Genomic DNA, 19,249 nt, shown 5'->3' on the forward strand with positions numbered 1-19,249 from the left:
TCGTTGGTTTTTGCTCATTTAATTTGAAAGGCTGACATCTTAAATTGAGTTTCTAAAAATTTAAACAGGTACGGAGACATGCGGAAAAGCATCGGCTTCAAGCTGAGAGATATGTGGAACAATCTTGGTAAAAGCTCTTTCCTGTGCTTCTTATATGTTAGAAACAGTGAACACAATTACAAAAGTGGACTAATGTAGAGAGGAATTTTTACAGAATGTCCCAAAGAACTTTCTTTTTGGTCAAATGGCTTTTTGTATGGAAGGTGAAATCACTATTAAAGTGTTTGTCTTTATTGGTTGAGACAGAGTGCATATATAAGTTTTTTGATTTCCTTAAGGAATTAGGGCTATTTTTGATGTCATGTCACTTCCAGGCCAAGATAAGATGAAGTTCATCCCTGCGATGGTGGGACCGATCCTGCAAGCTACGTTAGTGCCTGAGCCTGAGCTGAGGAAAGCCACCATCCCCATCTTCTTTGACATGATGCAGTGTGAACACCACTTCAGCTCTGACCACACCTTTCAGAAGGTTAGGGTTGTTTCTGTGTTTCAAAACCTGCAGAAGATGTCTAACTAGGCAACGTGCTTAGGGATTATTCACATTCATTATGCTGGTGATTTGGTCACAAATTAAGAATGCATTATGACAAGTTTTTTTAAAATGTTTTATCCAAAAGCTTAAAAATATTTTAAGTACATAAATATTTATCTATTATCTATTTTTTTTTTATTAAAAAGGGCGACTTTATATATATATATATATATATATATATATATATATATATATATATATATATATATATATATATATATATATTAGGGCTGTCAAATGATTAAAATTTTTAATCAAATTAATCAGAATTTTCAGTGGATTAATCAGGATTCATCACTATTTGCAATTACACCTGAATCCTAACCATTTATTTTCCCTGAAATACATACCAAAAGATAAATAACAGGACACCGATACATAATTTTCATGTATTGATTCATCAATATGTGGTTCTTTTTTTCTGAATTTCAAAAGTTTAACATTTACTTAGATCAAATTTACCTGAGCACTATATCAAACCATGCCATTTAACTACAGATAGTGTAAGAGTTTTAGGTGAACCAGTGGTTAAATATAGCCACATATCTATGAAATTATGCATAGAGAAACTCGAAAGAATTAACTCAGAAACACAAACATGCGCCACCATCACATTAGCAGCACTCTGGGCACTCTTGTTTTTGGGAGGTGTTCATTTGCTCTGACACAATACTTTAGCATCGATATTTTCACGTTCTGAAGGCTTCAAGTGCCAGTAAAACCGAGTAAAAATGCATATGTTTTTCCAAACAGCTGTAATTTTCGCTGCATTGCATGTAGGCGTTCTGCGCATGCGCAGTGTGAAACACAGGACGCTATAACAGGAAGAAGAAGCTCCAGCGTATCAACTACCAAAGTCGTCTCTGTTTATCGAGCTTGACATTAATGTATTTAAGAGTAACTGGGGTAAAACCTTAAGCTTCTTCAGTGTTTTCGTCGCGGCGCTCGCCGCTGTTTGTTACTATCTTGAGAATTCAGAGATCAACGAGACTTTCCTGACCTGAATAATTTGTTACACTGCGTATGCGTGAAATGCGTTAAAAATTTAACATAATTAACAACAAACAACTAATTAACGTCGTAAACGCACTATTTTTGACAGCCCTAATATATATATATATATATATATATATATATATATATATATATATATATATATATATATATATATATATATATATATATATATAATTTATTTATTTATTTATTTTTTTTTTTTACATTTTAAATTACATTTTGCACTAATGCTAATATATAAATATGATATTGTTCATTTTTAATTGATGTTTTTTCCCTAAAACATTGTTTTATATTTTAACACAACTTCAAATGCTGTAAAAGTACTGTTTTATTATATAATATTATACATATACATATTTAACGTTATATTTTATACATTGTATATACCTTAATTTATATTGTGTGCTATTATTTTGAATTTATATGCTTTGTATACCTATGAACATAAGAGTGTCTTAGCCAGTGATATGATATTTGCAGTTGCCTAAATATGCTGCACTATGATTATGATTTGCAATATTTAACTTTCTGAAAATATAAAATACTGTATCACAAGTGGGAAATACACAAGAAAAAGTACACTTCAGTTTGATACATAATAGAGAAAAATCAATAATGGACATACAAATCATGTTGTCAGTTGTCAGGATTATCAGTCATATTGTGACAGCACGTCATTTGCTTGTGCACTGAGATATACAAAGAAAGCAGTAAAAGTCTTTTGTGTTCTTTAAAATGTGCAACTCTAGTATCCCCAATAGGACACCTGCAACAAAATGAGCATTTTTAAAGAAAAATAAGCATGCAATTTGTGAATCATGTAAATAAGATGTCGCCTTGGCTTCTGCATGATGGTCAGAAAGTTTGATGAAGCATTTGTGTTCTTTGCAGTTTGAGAATGAACTAATCACAAAGCTGGATCAGGAAGTTGAAGGAGGCCGCGGAGATGAACAATACAAGATTTTGCTGGAGAAAACGTGAGATTTTAAGATTATTGAAAATAATATCACAATCACTGTCAGCTATCTGAAAACTAAATCTGCTGTAAAAGGGACATGCTCTTTATGCACATTAAAATGCTTGAATGTGGTCATATTTCAATTTGTGTTACTGTGTATGTGTTATAAATTTACACAAAGCCCATGCATCTTTCCTGTAACTGTTTAATATAACTAATTTAACTAACATGTTTGCATAGCGGTCCTCTTAAAATGGTATAGCTTTGTGCATTTTATTTTCTCTGCATATATATACATGCTAACTTGTTTGCGCATCTGAATTATCTATTACTTGAATTGGTATTTTATTATTTGGAAGTTTTATGTTTTGATAGAATTCATTTTGGTAAAAAATAAAAAAAGGTTTGCTTATTTGCAAATTAATGCATATTAAATATATGCACTAAACTTATTAGTACTAACTATTCAGGCAAGTGCTGACTAGAATAAAAAAACACGGTTGGGAAATCAGTACTTAAGTACATTCAAAATCAAGTGCTCAACTGAAGTAGTAAATGAAAATGTAATTATTGATACTTTTACTGGGGTCATATTTCATTAGGCTAACTGTGCATTGTTTGTGTACTCTCTCGGTGTGTGTGTGTGTTGTGTCCAGGCTGTTGGAGTACTGTCGGCGGCACCGGTATCTGTCTCAGTCCGGTGAGGCGCTGGCGTATCTCTTAAGTAGTCTCCTGGAGAACCTGCTGGCTTACCGCACCATCACCCATGACGAGAGCCCTGAGCTCCGCATGAGCTGCACCGTCAACGTCCTGGTGAGAACTCTCAAACACAGCTGCAGTATTTAGAAATGGACCTTATTATGTGCTCAACCTGCTGAAAGACCAGCCAGGATCCAGTCAGCAGTTGCTTCTTTCAAATTAAATCCCATCTCGGTATCTTCCATCTCATGTCCACAGAACTTTTACAAAGAAAAGAAAAGAGAGGATATATATATCCGGTGAGTGTTTCAGATGATTAAAACTTCTTGTCTTGCCGATGGCACATGGATGAATCTAATGGATGGATCTGTGTTTTGTGGTCTTTCATCAGGTATTTGTACAAGTTACGGGATCTACATCTGGACCGTGAGAACTACACTGAGGCTGCGTACACTCTGCTGCTCCATGCTGAACTGTTGGAGGTTTGGACCTAGTGCTATTACTAACTGTTGTTAATGTTAGATAGAGACTTCTAGGAAGCAGGCTGACCAATGGCCAGTATAATTCAGATAGAGAATATAATACACTTACAGTCCACATTTTAGACACACATTCTTTACAATATTTTTTTCCATTTATTAATAAAGTAGTCAAATTAGGAGTATAAAAATATGTAGTGACCGAAAAAATTGGCAAATTAAATCTTATATTTGGAAAAAAAATTTTTATATTTGAGCTTTTGAGAAAAATACATAGTTTGAGCTGCTTTTAATTTCATATCTGTCCTAATCGTGACATGGGACAGTATCATTTTTTTCTGAAGCTTTAATCACAATGTATGCTATTATCACAATGTTAAATTACACGCACAAAAAAAGTAAATAAATAAACATTTTAATACAATTAAACCAGCACATGTCTAGTCATAAGAAACTATTTAGAAAATCTGTCATAAAATGCAATTATGACAAATGATACATATGAAAAAGTATGTCAGAAATATTATATGCATGTATTCACATTTTGATCCAAAAATATTTTAAATATAGATTTTTCCATTGACAAGGATGTCATAGATTTTGGAAATGGCAAGACCTTATTTTTTTTTAACCAAGCAGGTTCTTATTCGAATAATTGTATTATTCTAAGTTAACTTGGTCTGTTTGCATTTGACTGTCTGCACTGAAAAGCGTGTTGCCCTTGTGACACAGTTTGGTGACTCTGAGGTCAGTGAGATTAGCATGACTGAATGGTGCGATCTCTTTCTAGTGGTCCGACAAGCCATGTGCAACCCACCTGATCCCAAGGGACGGAACTCAGGGGTGGACGCAACAAGAGCTAAAGGAAAGACTTTTTCAGGAGATAATGTGCAATCTGGACAAGGGGAAAGTATGAACTTTGCTTGTACATCTAAAAATCTAATGCAAGTGCTAGACTTTTGCATGCTCACAGTTTTCAGGGTAGGACAACTGTAAAGAACAGAAAAGTTGCTATTTTAACTACATTATTATTCAAAAGTTTGGGGTTGGTGAGATTTATGTAATGTTTTTAAAAGAAGTCTGTTATTCTCACCAAGGCATTTATTTGGATAAATGAAATTAATAAAAAGAGCAGAATTTAGTAAAAAAAGTAAATATTATTACAATTTGAAACAATTTTAATAATAAGTAATTTTATGTTTAATTTCTGCATCATTAATCCAGTGTCCAGGGTCATTATTAAATTATAATTAAATTATAACATTTACATTTTATATAGTTTTATATTAATTTTAACTCTATTAGTGGATTAGGTTAACCTAAAGAGAAATAAGAAATGCTGAAAACTAGATGAATTAAAATGTTTGTTTTTATATTATATTATTTGTTTCAGTTAATGTCTACATCAAGTTTTTTTTTTTTTTTATCGTTTATTAGGAAAGTCATATTGGTTTCTCAGTACAATAATTAATTTTTAATTAATTAATTAATTAAATTAATTTTTGTTCCTGTTCTCATTCATTAGCCAGACTCTGAACTTGTTTGTTCTTTTGTCCACAGATGTGGGAGAAGGCCATCGAGATGGCCAAACAACTTGTTAAACTTCATGAAAACCAAATGTTTGATTTCATAGAGCTCAGTCAACTGCTGGTAAGACAGACGTGTCAGAAATCCCTATTGTTTCTCTGTTAATATGATCTGAAGGTAATGCCACAGACAAACCTCCCCGAGCCTCTGCCAGAGCAGGAGACGCTCTGTGATGTACAAACATTTTAGTGCCTTGAGCTCGTCTCGATTCACGCGCTTCATATTTATTCACATTTTGGGTTTGTAACTCATAACCCTGTCTGCTGGGTAGCAGCCGTCACTCTGCACAGGAAATAAAAATGGCAATTTGCAAGCAAGAGGAGGAAGGAAACTCTGGTGTGATAACAGCTCTGTAGCAGTTACACACTCTCCTCTCAGTTCTGCCCTTGGCTCTGTGAAGTTCTCACTTGGCAGAAGCCTTCAATTAAGTCAGAGCACTTTGCTGTTGATGCCGATGAATTGGGTGGACAACTGCTTTCAGCTTATCCTTGTCCTGTGGTTCATAAAATGTATAAGTAAATTTACTTATTTCTTCTCGGATTTAAAATTGTATAGCAAAAAAGGAATGTACAGTAAAAACTGCCATAACTTAAAGGGATAGTTCACCCAAAAATGGAAGAGCTGTCATTTTATAACCCTCATGATGCTCAAAATGTTGATTCTTCTGCAGAAAACAGAAGAAATTTTGAAGATTGTTGGTAGCCAAACAGTTTCTGTTCTCATTGACATTCATCGTATTTTTCCTCCCTACAGTCTTCAAAATGTTCTTCTTTTATGATCCACTGATGAAATTAATGGACTGTCCCTTTAAGAATATTTGAAAGCAACAGAACATTTAAAGGGCCCTATTTTAATGATCTGAAACGCAAGTGTCAAAGCGCGAAGCGCAAGTAAGTTTGTGGATGGGTCTCGGCGCTGTTGATATTTTCCCGGCGGGATAAATGGCTCTTGCGCCCGGCGCAAATCTAAAATGGGTTGGTCTGAAGTAGCTTCATTATTCATAGGTGTGGTTTGGGCGTAACGTGAAATAAACCAATCAGAGCGTCATCCAACATTCCCTTTAAAAGCAGGTGCGCAAGTTCCATTATGGATTGCTATTATTATGGCGTATTTACCAGGCGCACGCCAGGAGTGGTTCACAGCCGAGGAGACTGATGTTCTTGTAAGAGCAGTGAAAGACAGAGAAGTTGTTTGTATGGGGATGGGAGAATAATTAGCCTGAATAATTTGTAAGCTAGATTTATGCCTATTTTGTTCACATCTTCGTGGCACACCACAATGATTTCCGTCATCTCATGTGTTAATATTTTTTTAGTATAACAATTTATGATTTGCAAAAATAACTGTTGCATCTGTGTAGATTACATGAGCAAAGTGTATGCGCGTTGTGCACGCTATACATTATGGCCAAGCATGCGCCCTTAAAATAGCATGATGAACAACGCGCAACGCGCCACTGACTTTAGACTAGGTTTTTTCTGGTCAGTGGCGCAATTGTTTAATGGAACAGCAAAATAGCACCAGGGATTGTTTGCGCCGGAACACACCTCCTTTTTTGCGCTGAACCGCCCAGGGAGCGCAAGTTCATTCACTAGTTTAGCGACGTGCCTCTGTGGAGGGAAAAGCGCGCTTTGCGCGGGTGCAAAATAGGAATGACACATGCGTCGGTGTACAAAGTCAATTGCGCTGGGTGCAAGATAGGGCCCAAAAACACTTATTCTGTCATTCACTCATCCTTATGTCATTCATAATTTACTTTTTTTTTCTTTTCTCTTTTTTCTGATGGAGCAAAACTGAGATTAGTAGAATGTTCAGGCTGCTATTTTTTCCCATATATTCCAATCAATTGGGATGCTGTCAAACTTTAAAAATGACAAAACATCATAAAACCATAAATGTAGTAAGTTGTTTTAGTATTATTTATAGTATTTGTTAATATTGTAATATTTCTTTCATTCTATTTGATACTAGTGTTAGAGATTTTGCTGTGTGCTTTTGTCCTTTTTATAATTTTAAGTTTCAGATAGCTTAAATTGTTTTGTATTTCAGTTGAATCATTAGTTGTCTTTAAGAAAGAAACATTTCTTCCATCTACACTTGACCTTTTAACACTAGCACTCTCTGTTCTATTTCTATTCTAACTACCGTATTTTCCGGACTATAAGTCACACTTTTTTTCATAGTTTGGCTGGTGCTGCGACTTATAGTCAGGTGCAACTTATTTATCAAAATTAATTTGACATGAACTGAGAGAAATGAACTAACAGAAAACATTACCGTCTCCAGCCGGCAGAGGGCGCTCTATGCTGCTCAGTGCTCCTGTAGTCTATCACTGAGCAGCATATAGACGGTAATGTTTTCTCTTGGTTCTAAATAAATGCGACTTATACTCCAGTGCGGCTTATATATGTTTTTTTCCTTGTCATGACGTATTTTTGGACTGATGCGACTTATACTCAGGTGCGACTTATAGTCCGAAAAATACAGTACTTAGTTTTCTTTTAACTTGTTGTAAAAAATGTACCCCCTAAAACTAACACTCTATTCTCACTCAATTTAAAGTGTGATTTATTGGCATGACAAATCTATACGTTTGAATAGCCAAAGCAATTGCAGCTTGGCTGCTTACAAATAGTGCACATGTTTATTAACAATAGAAAAATAACAATAGGAATAATAATATTAATATGAATATATGAAGTATTAAGCATGAAGTGCTAAATTAATTATTAATATAAGTGTATAAACTAGGCAAAAAAATAAGATAAGGGATTAGACAGATTTACAGATGAAAAATATACATTTACATATTATAATAGAGTAATATGGCATAATATAATCTACATGTGCTGGAAACACATCTCTCTCTCTCTAAAATAGCTTTGACCCTCTTACACTAGCACTATCATTTCCATTTCTGTTCTCTCTTCTTGCTGTCTTTATTTATTTACCCTGTAACACTAGCATTCTCTATTCTTTTTCTATTTTGTTCTATTCTATTTTATTGTCTGTTCTAGATGTAATTTAACTCTAGATATTTTAGAACTTTAACTTAAACTTAATAGTTTCAGATAGTTGCAAAGGCAACATTTCTGTTTTGTATTAAAGTGAGTATATCAGCTTTATTTCAGTTACTGAAAAAAATTTACATTTTGTTGGAAACAATTATTATATTCCAAGAGTGAATCCAACCCTGAAAACTCTCTTGACTGTAACTCTGACTGTAAATCTGTGACTTTCCATTTATTGAAACAGATTTGAGAGCTGCAGTGAAGGAATCACAATAAAGAGATCGAACTCAGAGAGCCACGCTTACACAAAAGGATTCTAGGAACTTAATCATCTCCACTTATGAATGAATGTATAGGACAAAATGACAGGCTGTTGTGTGACCTAGGAATGTGTGAAATGAGTCACACAATCTCAAGAACATTCAAAATTCAAAAGGGTTTTAAGAACAATTTCAACAATTTAAAAAAAGTTAATGACTGCTGAGACCTTGATTATTATAACTCATCTTACAATAAGCTACTAAAGGATCAGAATAGTTGGCCTTTCCAAGTGCAGAACCAGGGGTTAAGAGCTTTGATCAAAGGCACTCTGGAGCCTGAAAACTGTAAGAGAAGTTGACTGAAGCTTTTGTGTTAACTGGATTACATGCAATAGGGGTCAAATAAAGTTATGCATTTGTCAATTAATTAACAGAAATGGATAAATATTGGCAATAATGGTGGATATTTAGAATGTCCTGACTTGAAGCTGTCAGATGACTTCATAGGAATTGCAATGTGGTTCACAAGCATGATGAACTCACTTACACTGCATGAATAAGAGCATCGTGAACACATGTAAACCTCTCATTTAATGTCAGAGACAAATGATGACACTGTTTTTGTTTTCAGCTGAACTCTTCCTTTTATGCTTGACTTTTAAATGCTTCAACTGTAAAATCAAATGTAAAAGCAGCAGTTGTTTTTGTACACAGAAACAGCAGGCGCAGTATTATGAGAACATCATGCATGCAATGAGACCCCAGCCGGAATATTTCGCAGTGGGATACTATGGACAAGGTTTCCCAACCTTCCTCAGGGTGAGTGAATTTAGCATTTTTTAATGACTTTAATGAAACTGGAATGAGGGATACCATTTTCAAACCATAACTTGGAGAGTTGTTCCTCCATTTGCTGCACAAATGTCTAATTTTCTGTTGTTTATGCGCTGTGAAATCTGCAAACTGTGGATTAAATGGTGACACAAACATGCTGGCAGGGTCGGCTCAATGTTGGGCATTTCAGCATCAAGCATTGCCAGTGGAAATCAGATATTTTGATTACAGCTCTCCCCAAAGAGCTCTCTGAGTAATTGGGTTTCAACAAGAAAATAATACTTTTGGAGTTTGGAAACCCTAGTGCTACGCTTTTAAAGATACAAGAGCCCCTACGACGTCTAATAACATGAAAGGCTCTCCACAGTTGTTATTATTGGTTGTGCATGCATATCAAGCCATGGATATCACTCGAGTCGAGGAAGAAGCTGGTATATTATTAGCTAAAAGTTGCAGAAGATCATGTGGACATTTATAATGTTTTCATACATTTTTATTTGAAGTACTCTGCCTGTTCCAAACAGAACAAAATGTTCATTTACCGCGGTAAAGAGTATGAGTGGCTGGAGGACTTTAGTTTGAAGCTGATGTCTCAGTTTCCCAACGCGGTGAAGATGACCAGCACATCGCCCCCTGGTGACAACATCTGTAACTCATCCGGACAACGTATCCTTGACTCTTAGCCCAGCAAAATACTGACATTGTAGGCCAAAATGTCTCAAATATTTAGATTTATTTTTATGTGAAATGTATTTATTTTTATTTGACTTATTTTTATTCGTTTTGTAATTAATTTTTTTTAAACATTTACAATTATACACAAATGTTCAATGGTTTTCTGGTCAGTATTTTTATTTTTTTTAATAAATTTATGGTTTTATTAAGAAAAGATGCATACAATTTATCAAAAGTGACCGAAAAGATTTTTATCATAAAATAATATCATGCTGTTCTTTTTTTTTACTTTCTATTCATCAAATAGTCTTGAAAAAATGTATCATATTCAACATATTTTTCTAAAAAAATATGGAGCAGCACAACTGTTTTAAACATAGATAATGTTTCTTGAGCAGCAAGATTTATGAAGGATCATGAGATACTTGCATTACAGGAATTAATTACAATTTGAGGTATATATATATATATATATATATATATATATATATATATATATATATATATATATATATATATATATATATATATATATTTTTTTTTTTTTATATTACAGTTTTTGCTATATTTTGATCAAATAAATGCAGCCTTGTTGAGCATTAGAGACCTATTTCAAAAGCATTAACAAAACAAACCTTTAAATGTTATTGTAATTGTAATGTTATTGTAATGTTATTGTAATGTCATATATACTTATTTAGATTTGTGATGGATAGAATGTAAAGATTGTATAAGTTTTATTTGAAAGTATTTGAATACTTGTGACACCTTTAAAGTGTCTGAATGCCATTGCATTGGATTAAAAACATAACCTCACTACGTATGTGGAGTAACCGTTTTATAAGGTCGTGCCTAGCAACGCCCCTTAGCTGTTATAAAATCACTCTAAACCATGGCTTCTTGGGGCTTATTGCTTAATTATATAATGCAGTGACATTCAAACTTTCTTAGTTGTGACTCTTTTATAACCTCTGTACATTTAAAGTCACCTTTTCTGCAAACTGTTTTAAAATCTAGAGATCCAACATGATGAAGTTTTTACACCCAGTACTCATTAAAATGCTTACTGACCCCAAACGTGTGGATGGTAGTGTCTGTGCTTCAAATTAAACAAGTCCTGTGTCTGAATGATTTTTGGGGCCAAATGACAGGAATGTGAACAGTTTTCTAGCCTTAATCAATTCTCTGCAGATATTCAGTGTTTTACGGTGAAGCCTGTCTTAAACTTACCTTCACAGTTCAAGGACAAGGGACTTCCTGAACAAATCCTCAAGTATAAATTCACCCACTTGTCACCATTCAAGTCTCTTCTAAATAATGCTGTTGTAGACCTTCTGTTTTTGTCTCAGTTATTACAGGACAAACGAGGTGGAGAAGTTCCAATATTCAAGACCGTTCAGGAAAGGAGAAAAAGATCCTGACAATGAGTTTGCTGTGAGTTATGATTTATGTTGTGGGTGTTACCGCATATAGGCATGAAAACATTGAACAAATATTGAAGAGCAGCGTTTGACCAGATGAGGATAATTAGGGTGTGTGTGAAAGCGTATTTTAGATTCAACTTGGATGATATTTTTATTATAACTTTGTTGACATTTTATATATTTAAGCACATCTCAGTCGAAACTATTAAAGGGATGGTTTATCCAAAAATGAAAATTTGATGTTTATCTGCTTGCCCCCAGGGCATCCAGGATGTAAGTGACTTTGTTTCTTCAGTAGAATACAAACAAAGATTTTTAACTCAAACCATTGCTGTCTACTGTTTCACTCTTATAATGTAAGTGGATGAGAATCACTGCTAAAACATACAATAAATCTATGTGTGAAATACTGTTCAGTTTCTTGCACAGACAGACCGTTTTGTGTCTTTAGACATTTTTCTTTCTACACATGTATTATCATGAGCCGCAGGGTTTCATTTGCTTTTGTTTGTGCAAGTTTTTTTTTTTTTTTTTTAGTTTCATTGTATGTTTTAGCCATTATTCCCATCCAATAAATAAATGTAGCCTTGGTGATCATAAGAGACCCCCCACCCCACCCCCCATCGAAAAAAGGGGAAAAAATTAAGGGGGGTGGGGGGCCTTGAAAATATTCTTCTCTACAAAAAGGGAGCCTGGCAGAAAAAGTTTAGAGAACCACTGGCCAACACACAATATTTAATTTAATTCATACAGGCCTACCTCATGGTGCATGTTTGCACTTAAATACTTTTCAGGTCTATGTCCAATCCCTCACTTTTTTTTTTTGTTATACAAGGTTAAAATATTTTGCCTGTTATTTTTTTCCCTCATATTGCAATATAATATCAATATCGCCTGGACAGTGTAAAATATCGTGATAATATTTCTACAGTGGTTTGATTCCCACTGGGTGAAAAACTTAGGACTAGTTTAAAAAAGTGGATTTTGGACATTACTCAGTCTTGCATAAAAAACTTTGTCGTTGAGAGAATCTGTTGAATTGCGTCCACAATGAAGGCTGTACAAACTAGGGCCAAAAATGTCTGAAATTATCATTATTATTTTTTTGCGCTACGTTCTTGAAACCCTAATAACTCTTTTAACAGAAAGTGGGTGCTCGAATGTTGAATGTTGTTGTCATTCTGAGAACCATTTCACTATCTTTCTACACAAAAGCCTGTAATTCATCCCTATGTAATAATTCATAAATGGAGATGATTAAACTTCAGATCTAGGAACCCCTCTGTGTAAATGTGGCTCTCTGTCTTTGACCTCACAGACTATGTGGATCGAAAGGACCACCTACATTACGGCGTACCGCTTCCCAGGAATCCTTAAGTGGTTTGAAGTGAAATCCATGTCTGTGGTGAGTTACTAAAACTGTCTTTTTTTAGATTTCAAATGTGGCTATAAACAAAAATACAGATTTTAAAGACAACATAATATCAAAATGAATCCTATTCACTTTCTTCACAAATGTACTTTATTTTGCTCATGTCATTATTGCATGTTACGGTCTAATTTTTCATAAAATTGTGATTACTTTTTCTACCTGTGCAATAATATTTGTGCTGATTTAATAGGGCTGCACGATAAATTGCATGCTGTATTTAATGCACATCTTGTCAGTTAAATATTAAATATCGCATGCAATTTATCATGCAGCCCAATGATGTAATTATATTCCTATCTCTAGATATGCTCTTATGTGTTTCTCATAAGTGTACACTTTTAAAAGTTAGTTTTTTTTTAAGGTATTAGTTATTTTTTTATTTATTCATTTTGTTAAAGAATCTAACAGAACAATACAAAATACAAAATAGTTACATTATTTTATATTGTGTATACATATATATATTTGAAAATGTATTGTATTTCTCTGATGCAAAGCTGAATTTTTAGCATCATTACTCCAGTCTTTGGTGTCATACAGTATGATCCTTCAGAAATCATTCTCATATGCTGATATGCTGCCCATGAAACACATCAAGAATCAAAAATCAAAATGCATTTATTGTATAAAGTGTTACACTAATCAAGATGTGAAGAAATAAAAGGATGAATTATTTTCACCAGATCACTGAAAGATAAGACAATTTGAGTTGTGATATTTCCCAGCTTACAGAAAATATTCTTCACAAATGAATTAATTTGTCTTTCAAATTTTAACTCTGTGTCAAAAATAAAACTTTATAAAAATATTTTTTTTTAACATAAGTATGCAAATTGTATGAACCTTGGTGCTTTATTTTTTGCATGGTGACTAGGGCCAAATATAATCATTTGTCTTTCTCTTTTAACTGAAGAAAGTTAGTATTCATCCAGCATTTTACATCTAGAAATTCAAAGAGTGATTCAACACATGTATCATCTTCAGACTTCATAGGCAAATACATCTGGGTGTCGCAAGCATAAAAGGGGCATGATATACTATATTTCTTAAAAGTTAGACCAAGAGAAAGAATATATAATGAAAATAACACTGGTCCCAAAATAGAACCTTGTGGGACCACGTAGATAATAGAAACTACTGATGATGAAAACTTTCCAATTTTGACAGAAAATGGTTTATTTTGAAGATAAGAGGCAAACCACCTTAGGCAGTTCCTTCGATGCCCAAATAACACTTAAAACGTTCAATTAGGATAATATGGTCATTCATATTAAATGCTGAGCTAAGATCAAGCAGAACTAAGGCAAGGCAAGGAAAAATAAAATAGCAGCAAATTAAAAAGTTAAAGAAAAAGGGTACGTCTTAAGATGAGATCTAAAACTTCCAATATCAGGAGATCCAATCCTTCCACAATTTAGGGACAACGATTGAAAAGATCTTCTTTAATTTAAGACGAGATTGAGGCAATAGAGAGCATCATGGAACACCGTAATGCTCTAGAGCCATTTCTAGGTAAAAATAGATCGGTAAGATATTCTGGAGCTTGACCATGTAATCCTTTATAAACAAACAGTAACAAATTGGTGAAATATGGTCCCTCTTTCTCGTTCCAGTAAGGAACCTACATTCTGCATTCTGAACCAGTTGCAAACTAGATAAGAAAGGCAACAAAAGGCAACGTTGCTAGCAGAACCAATTTTTAAGAAAAGGTAATAGGCCACTCTAACGAGCCGATTCAAGTGTTTTCTAAAATTTGAGATAAGAATAGTAGCTTAGATATTGGCTGAAAATTATTTAGATTTGCAGGCTCTAGACCAGGCTTTTTAAGAAGGGGCTGGACTACAACCTCAGTCATTAGTCAGACTGCAGTTTATAATTGAAAGAATGCTTTGTCCAATAGTACATATTAATTTGACAGAGTTCCTCGCTTTATGAGGAAGTAGCTTTTAAATAGCAAAATTCTATATGTTTTCATGTTACCTTTGATTAATGTACATTTGCTTAATAAAAATATTAATTTCTTTTCCAAAAACAGGTAGTCTACAATCAGATTTTATAATAATAAGTCTAATGTTGTCAATCATTTGTAGGAAGAGATCAGCCCGTTGGACAATGCCATAGAAACCATGGAGCTGGCCAATGAGAAGCTGAGTAATCTGGTGCAGCAGCAGGCGTGTGACCGTTCTCTTCCTGTGCACCCCCTCTCCATGATGCTCAATGGAATCGTGGACCCAGCTGTCATGGGTGGCTTCTCCAACTATGAGAAGGTTAGTCTTTCTGTAACCAAAAGAAATCAAACCCAAATCAAGCTATCCACCTGATAATACTAGCTGAATCAGACAGATGTGCGCCACAGTTGCTCTGTACCTTTTCTCCAGGTCAGATATGAAAAATTGATGTGTGCCTCGAGGCTTTAGGTTTGCTGGAGCACTGGCTGATATTAATTGAAATTTTTGTTTTGCCCCTCAGGCGTTTTTTACAGAGGCCTACATGAAGAAGAACCCTGACCACCTGGAACGCATTGAAGTCTTAAAACACCTGATCGCATTGCAGGTGACACTTCTGCAGATCTGTATTGTGTTTAAAGCTTTACACAATGCACTATACAGTATATAGACAGAGGTGTGGCTGTGTGTATCAAAATAGATTAGTAAAAATGGCTTATACACAGGGGTGCACATAAGTGGTCCGCAGGTCCGCATGCATGACCAAAATAAAAAATGCTTAATAAATATGTTCTGACAGCGCATTTGCGTACCAACATGGTTGAACGCTGTTAATGCACAATTACCATTTTAGATCACAAACTGTACTATATAAGTTTTATTTTCAACCTGAAAGCATAAATCTAGGCTATGCCTACTGTTTCAAACACAATACAAAACTGTGACATTCATCCACTGATGCTCTTTAATCAGCAGCGCTAAATCAGGAAGCGCGTATACTTCCCGGCAACCCGCCAAAATAAAAGCCTGCTGATTTTAAGTTTGAATATGATGAAAACGCTTTTGTTTATTTATTTTTAGATGCTTTTTTCCAAAGCGACTTAAAATTGGGGAATACATAAAACGATTTTTCTTAAAGAGGCAAACAAACAAAGTAGTAGTAAATAATAGTATTTTTTTTTTGTTTATTTACTATAAAATAAATGCATTTGTATTTAATACTAGGACTGCTTTTTATTTTTAATATTATCACACACTATTATATCACATAATATTATATATTATACTTATTTTATTTACTATTATTTAATTTTACAAAAACTAAATAAATAAAGTGTAATAATATTATAACTATTATTAATTCATTTTTTATAGTTACATTTAATGGGTCACACTATATGCAGTGTGAGGACCAAACCAAATCTCCAGATTCTCTTATGAGAACCAGGCTGAAAAAATGATGTGCACCCCTGCTTTTTTAAATGTTTTTCAAACAAGTCTCTTATGCTCACCATATTTTATAAAAAATACAGTTAAATCAGTAATATTGGGAAATATTATTGCAGGTTGAAATATATTTTTTTATTTTATTTAAATATATTGTAAAGTGTCATTTTTTTCCTGTGATGCGAAGCTGAATCTTCAGCATCACTACTCCAGTCTTCAGTGTTTGATTCGTTAGAAATCATTCTAATATGCTGATATGCTGCTCAAGAAATTTTTTTTATTATCATCAGTGTTAAAAACAGTTGTGTTGCTTAATATTTTTGTAAAACATGTGAGTATTTATTTAAAATGGCATTTTCTTGTCATATTTTAATCAGCTACTGTAAAAGCATCAAAGTCTTAAATTCAATTGTATGTTACGTTTTTCATTTTCAAAATGTTTTTATGTCTGTTTCCACTCAGGTCCCACTGCTTGATGAAGGGATCCGGATCCATGGAGAGAAATCCACGGAGCAGCTCAAACCCCTTCACAACAGACTTGTCACCTGCTTCCAGGACCTGCGTGCTAAAGTGGAGAAACTCTATGGTGTCATTACTCTAGTGAGTCTGACGGATTCGACTCTAAAGAAAGGATTTGTGAGAGACTGAGGTTTTGTAGTTTCTGGGAGGAAAGGTTTCAGATCTGAGGAAGTGATTCATATGAGATATTGTCTACCATTTTCTTTGAAGAAGTTTTGAAATCAGCTAAAACAACACAAGGTTCAGTTTCGTGAGACTGTAAACTGCATGAGGGAGGACAGATCTGCTTTGATGAAGTGACAGTTGTCTGTGTGTGTCAGGTTTTTGCTATATTTGCAGGTTTATTTGGTCCCCACAAACATAGTAAACCTACACTTTTTAGTCTCTTCATTAAGATGTTTTTCTTTGCTTATGCCACAAGTTTTGGCCCCAAAAGGAAAAATATCTTAAAGGTGAAGTTTGTCATTGTTTTGATGTTAAAATACTTTCTCCCTTCCCAGGTTATATGCTGAGACAGCTGCAAGCAGTTCTTATTAGATGGCACACAACACAACCCTTAATTTTTACCTAAGATTTACCTAAAACCTATCATTAATTAATATTAAAATCAGATTTGTTTTGCAGAAGCATACTACAGTATGCTTTACTTGGAAATGTATACTCTATGTAAAATAATTCCACATACTTGCACTATATTTCAAAAGCTTAAAGTTAAGATTTTTTCAATTTTTCTAATTTTCTTATGCTCTTTAATTTGTTATTAAAAATTGTCTAACTGTATTCCATTGTAATGTATTTTAAAATTTAATTAATTCCTGTGAATTTTCACACAATCCTTCAGAGATCATTCTAAAATGCTGCTTTGCTGCATTTCTATTTCTAAATACTGGCAATTTCGCATTTATGTGTTCAAAGATAGATTTTAGGTTTGAGTTGAATTACACTATAAGTCAGTGAGCTCCATGCCAGGCCCATGAGATATAAGTGTTTGTGCTTGTGTTTTTCCAGCCCTGCTCTCTGACAGAGAAGAAGAAGAGTCGCGTGGGGTCGATGGTGATGCCGTACATCATGTCCTCCACGCTCAGAAGGATGTCCACCATCTCAAACGCCTCGGGCTCCTCTGATGGAAACTCCTCCAGACCTGCTTTCCAGGAGTCAGTATTCACTGCATCCTGTTTTCTAATTTCTAGAAATAAACTCCGCTCTTTTCCGCTCTGCAGTGAAGGCTAATTTGGTGCAGTACAGAGTTCCCGTGGTCATGGAAAGGTCACAGAATAAATCAGTTTCCCATGTAATTACACTTTCTGCCAGTGGACATACATGAAATTAATCCGTTTAACCTCTGTGTTTAATTGGCTCTTGTAGATGCTGGATAAGTGGATTCTTGTTAAACAAGTCTTTAATTACCATTAACTCCCCAATAATTAAGATAAAATAGTGAATGACGACCTTAACCAGTTTTCACTGATCAGCCTGTTTTCCCTTGAGTATATGCAGATGAAATGATCTCAAATTAGTCATTCGTAACTGGTCAGAACACTTGCCTTTTAGTTTTTTAGTTGTTTTTTTTTGCTACAGTTATTATTGTGATTGAATGATGCCTAGTGGGAAAAACATAGAAAATGCATTTTCCATTTTTCTTCCCCTCTCGCATTGCATCGTTTGACGTCATCCTAGTATGTGCTTTGATTACTGAGAAAATGTTCTTGGTGTTTAATTTTTAATTTAACATGACTAAAATCTTAATTCTTAATTAAGCCATCGTGTAGTTTATGACATTTTCCCTTCCCGACAGGAACAGTTGGAATATTATGAGATAAAAATTAAGATAAAGTAAAATAAAAACATGAGGTATGTGGATTAGTAAGTAAATATTATTTAAAGAGCACATTCAAATTCAGCTTACACTGACCAAAGTGCTGTACAGAACAATCATAAAATACAGTTTACTGGACAGATACTGATTACAGCCTCTTTTCAATTATATACGTTTATAACAACATACTATAATTATATTACCCCCCCCCCCCAAAAAAAAAGCATAGGAACAGTGAGGCCAATTCTTTAATTTTTGCTGTAGACTGAAAATATTTGTTTTTGACATCAAAAGATGAAATTGAGACAGGAGATGAACATTTCAGCTTTTATTTCCAGGTATTCACATCTGGCTCTGATAAACACAACCTTTAGTTTTGAACCCACACATTGTTCATGTGACCATTAGTATTGTAACAGGTTGCCTTAAACTATATTAAAGTGAATAAGACTCAATATTTAGTTGCAAATCCTTTGCTTATAATAACTGCATCAAGCCTGTGTCCCACTGACATCACCAAACTTTTGCATTCTTCTTTTGTGATGCTTTTC

General features: G+C 34.1%; 1 protein-coding gene across 1 annotated transcript in view; it reads left to right on the forward strand.

Moving 5' to 3' along the window:
- LOC113107035 (dedicator of cytokinesis protein 5-like) overlaps window positions 1–19,249 on the forward strand; it is a 58,516-nt gene that overhangs the window by 29,847 nt on the left and 9,420 nt on the right. The window contains exons 31-47 of the mRNA XM_026269163.1: window positions 69–127; window positions 375–529; window positions 2,504–2,589; window positions 3,227–3,383; window positions 3,528–3,568; window positions 3,661–3,751; window positions 4,539–4,658; window positions 5,309–5,398; window positions 9,321–9,425; window positions 9,965–10,106; window positions 11,307–11,388; window positions 11,465–11,549; window positions 12,858–12,944; window positions 15,062–15,238; window positions 15,441–15,524; window positions 16,826–16,963; window positions 17,891–18,036. Coding sequence (XP_026124948.1) covers window positions 69–127; window positions 375–529; window positions 2,504–2,589; window positions 3,227–3,383; window positions 3,528–3,568; window positions 3,661–3,751; window positions 4,539–4,658; window positions 5,309–5,398; window positions 9,321–9,425; window positions 9,965–10,106; window positions 11,307–11,388; window positions 11,465–11,549; window positions 12,858–12,944; window positions 15,062–15,238; window positions 15,441–15,524; window positions 16,826–16,963; window positions 17,891–18,036 — 1,845 coding nt within the window. The remainder of the gene's footprint in view (window positions 1–68; window positions 128–374; window positions 530–2,503; window positions 2,590–3,226; window positions 3,384–3,527; window positions 3,569–3,660; window positions 3,752–4,538; window positions 4,659–5,308; window positions 5,399–9,320; window positions 9,426–9,964; window positions 10,107–11,306; window positions 11,389–11,464; window positions 11,550–12,857; window positions 12,945–15,061; window positions 15,239–15,440; window positions 15,525–16,825; window positions 16,964–17,890; window positions 18,037–19,249) is intronic.

The sequence above is a fragment of the Carassius auratus genome, chromosome 8, assembly GCF_003368295.1.
Source record: "Carassius auratus strain Wakin chromosome 8, ASM336829v1, whole genome shotgun sequence".
Lineage (NCBI taxonomy): Eukaryota > Metazoa > Chordata > Actinopteri > Cypriniformes > Cyprinidae > Carassius > Carassius auratus.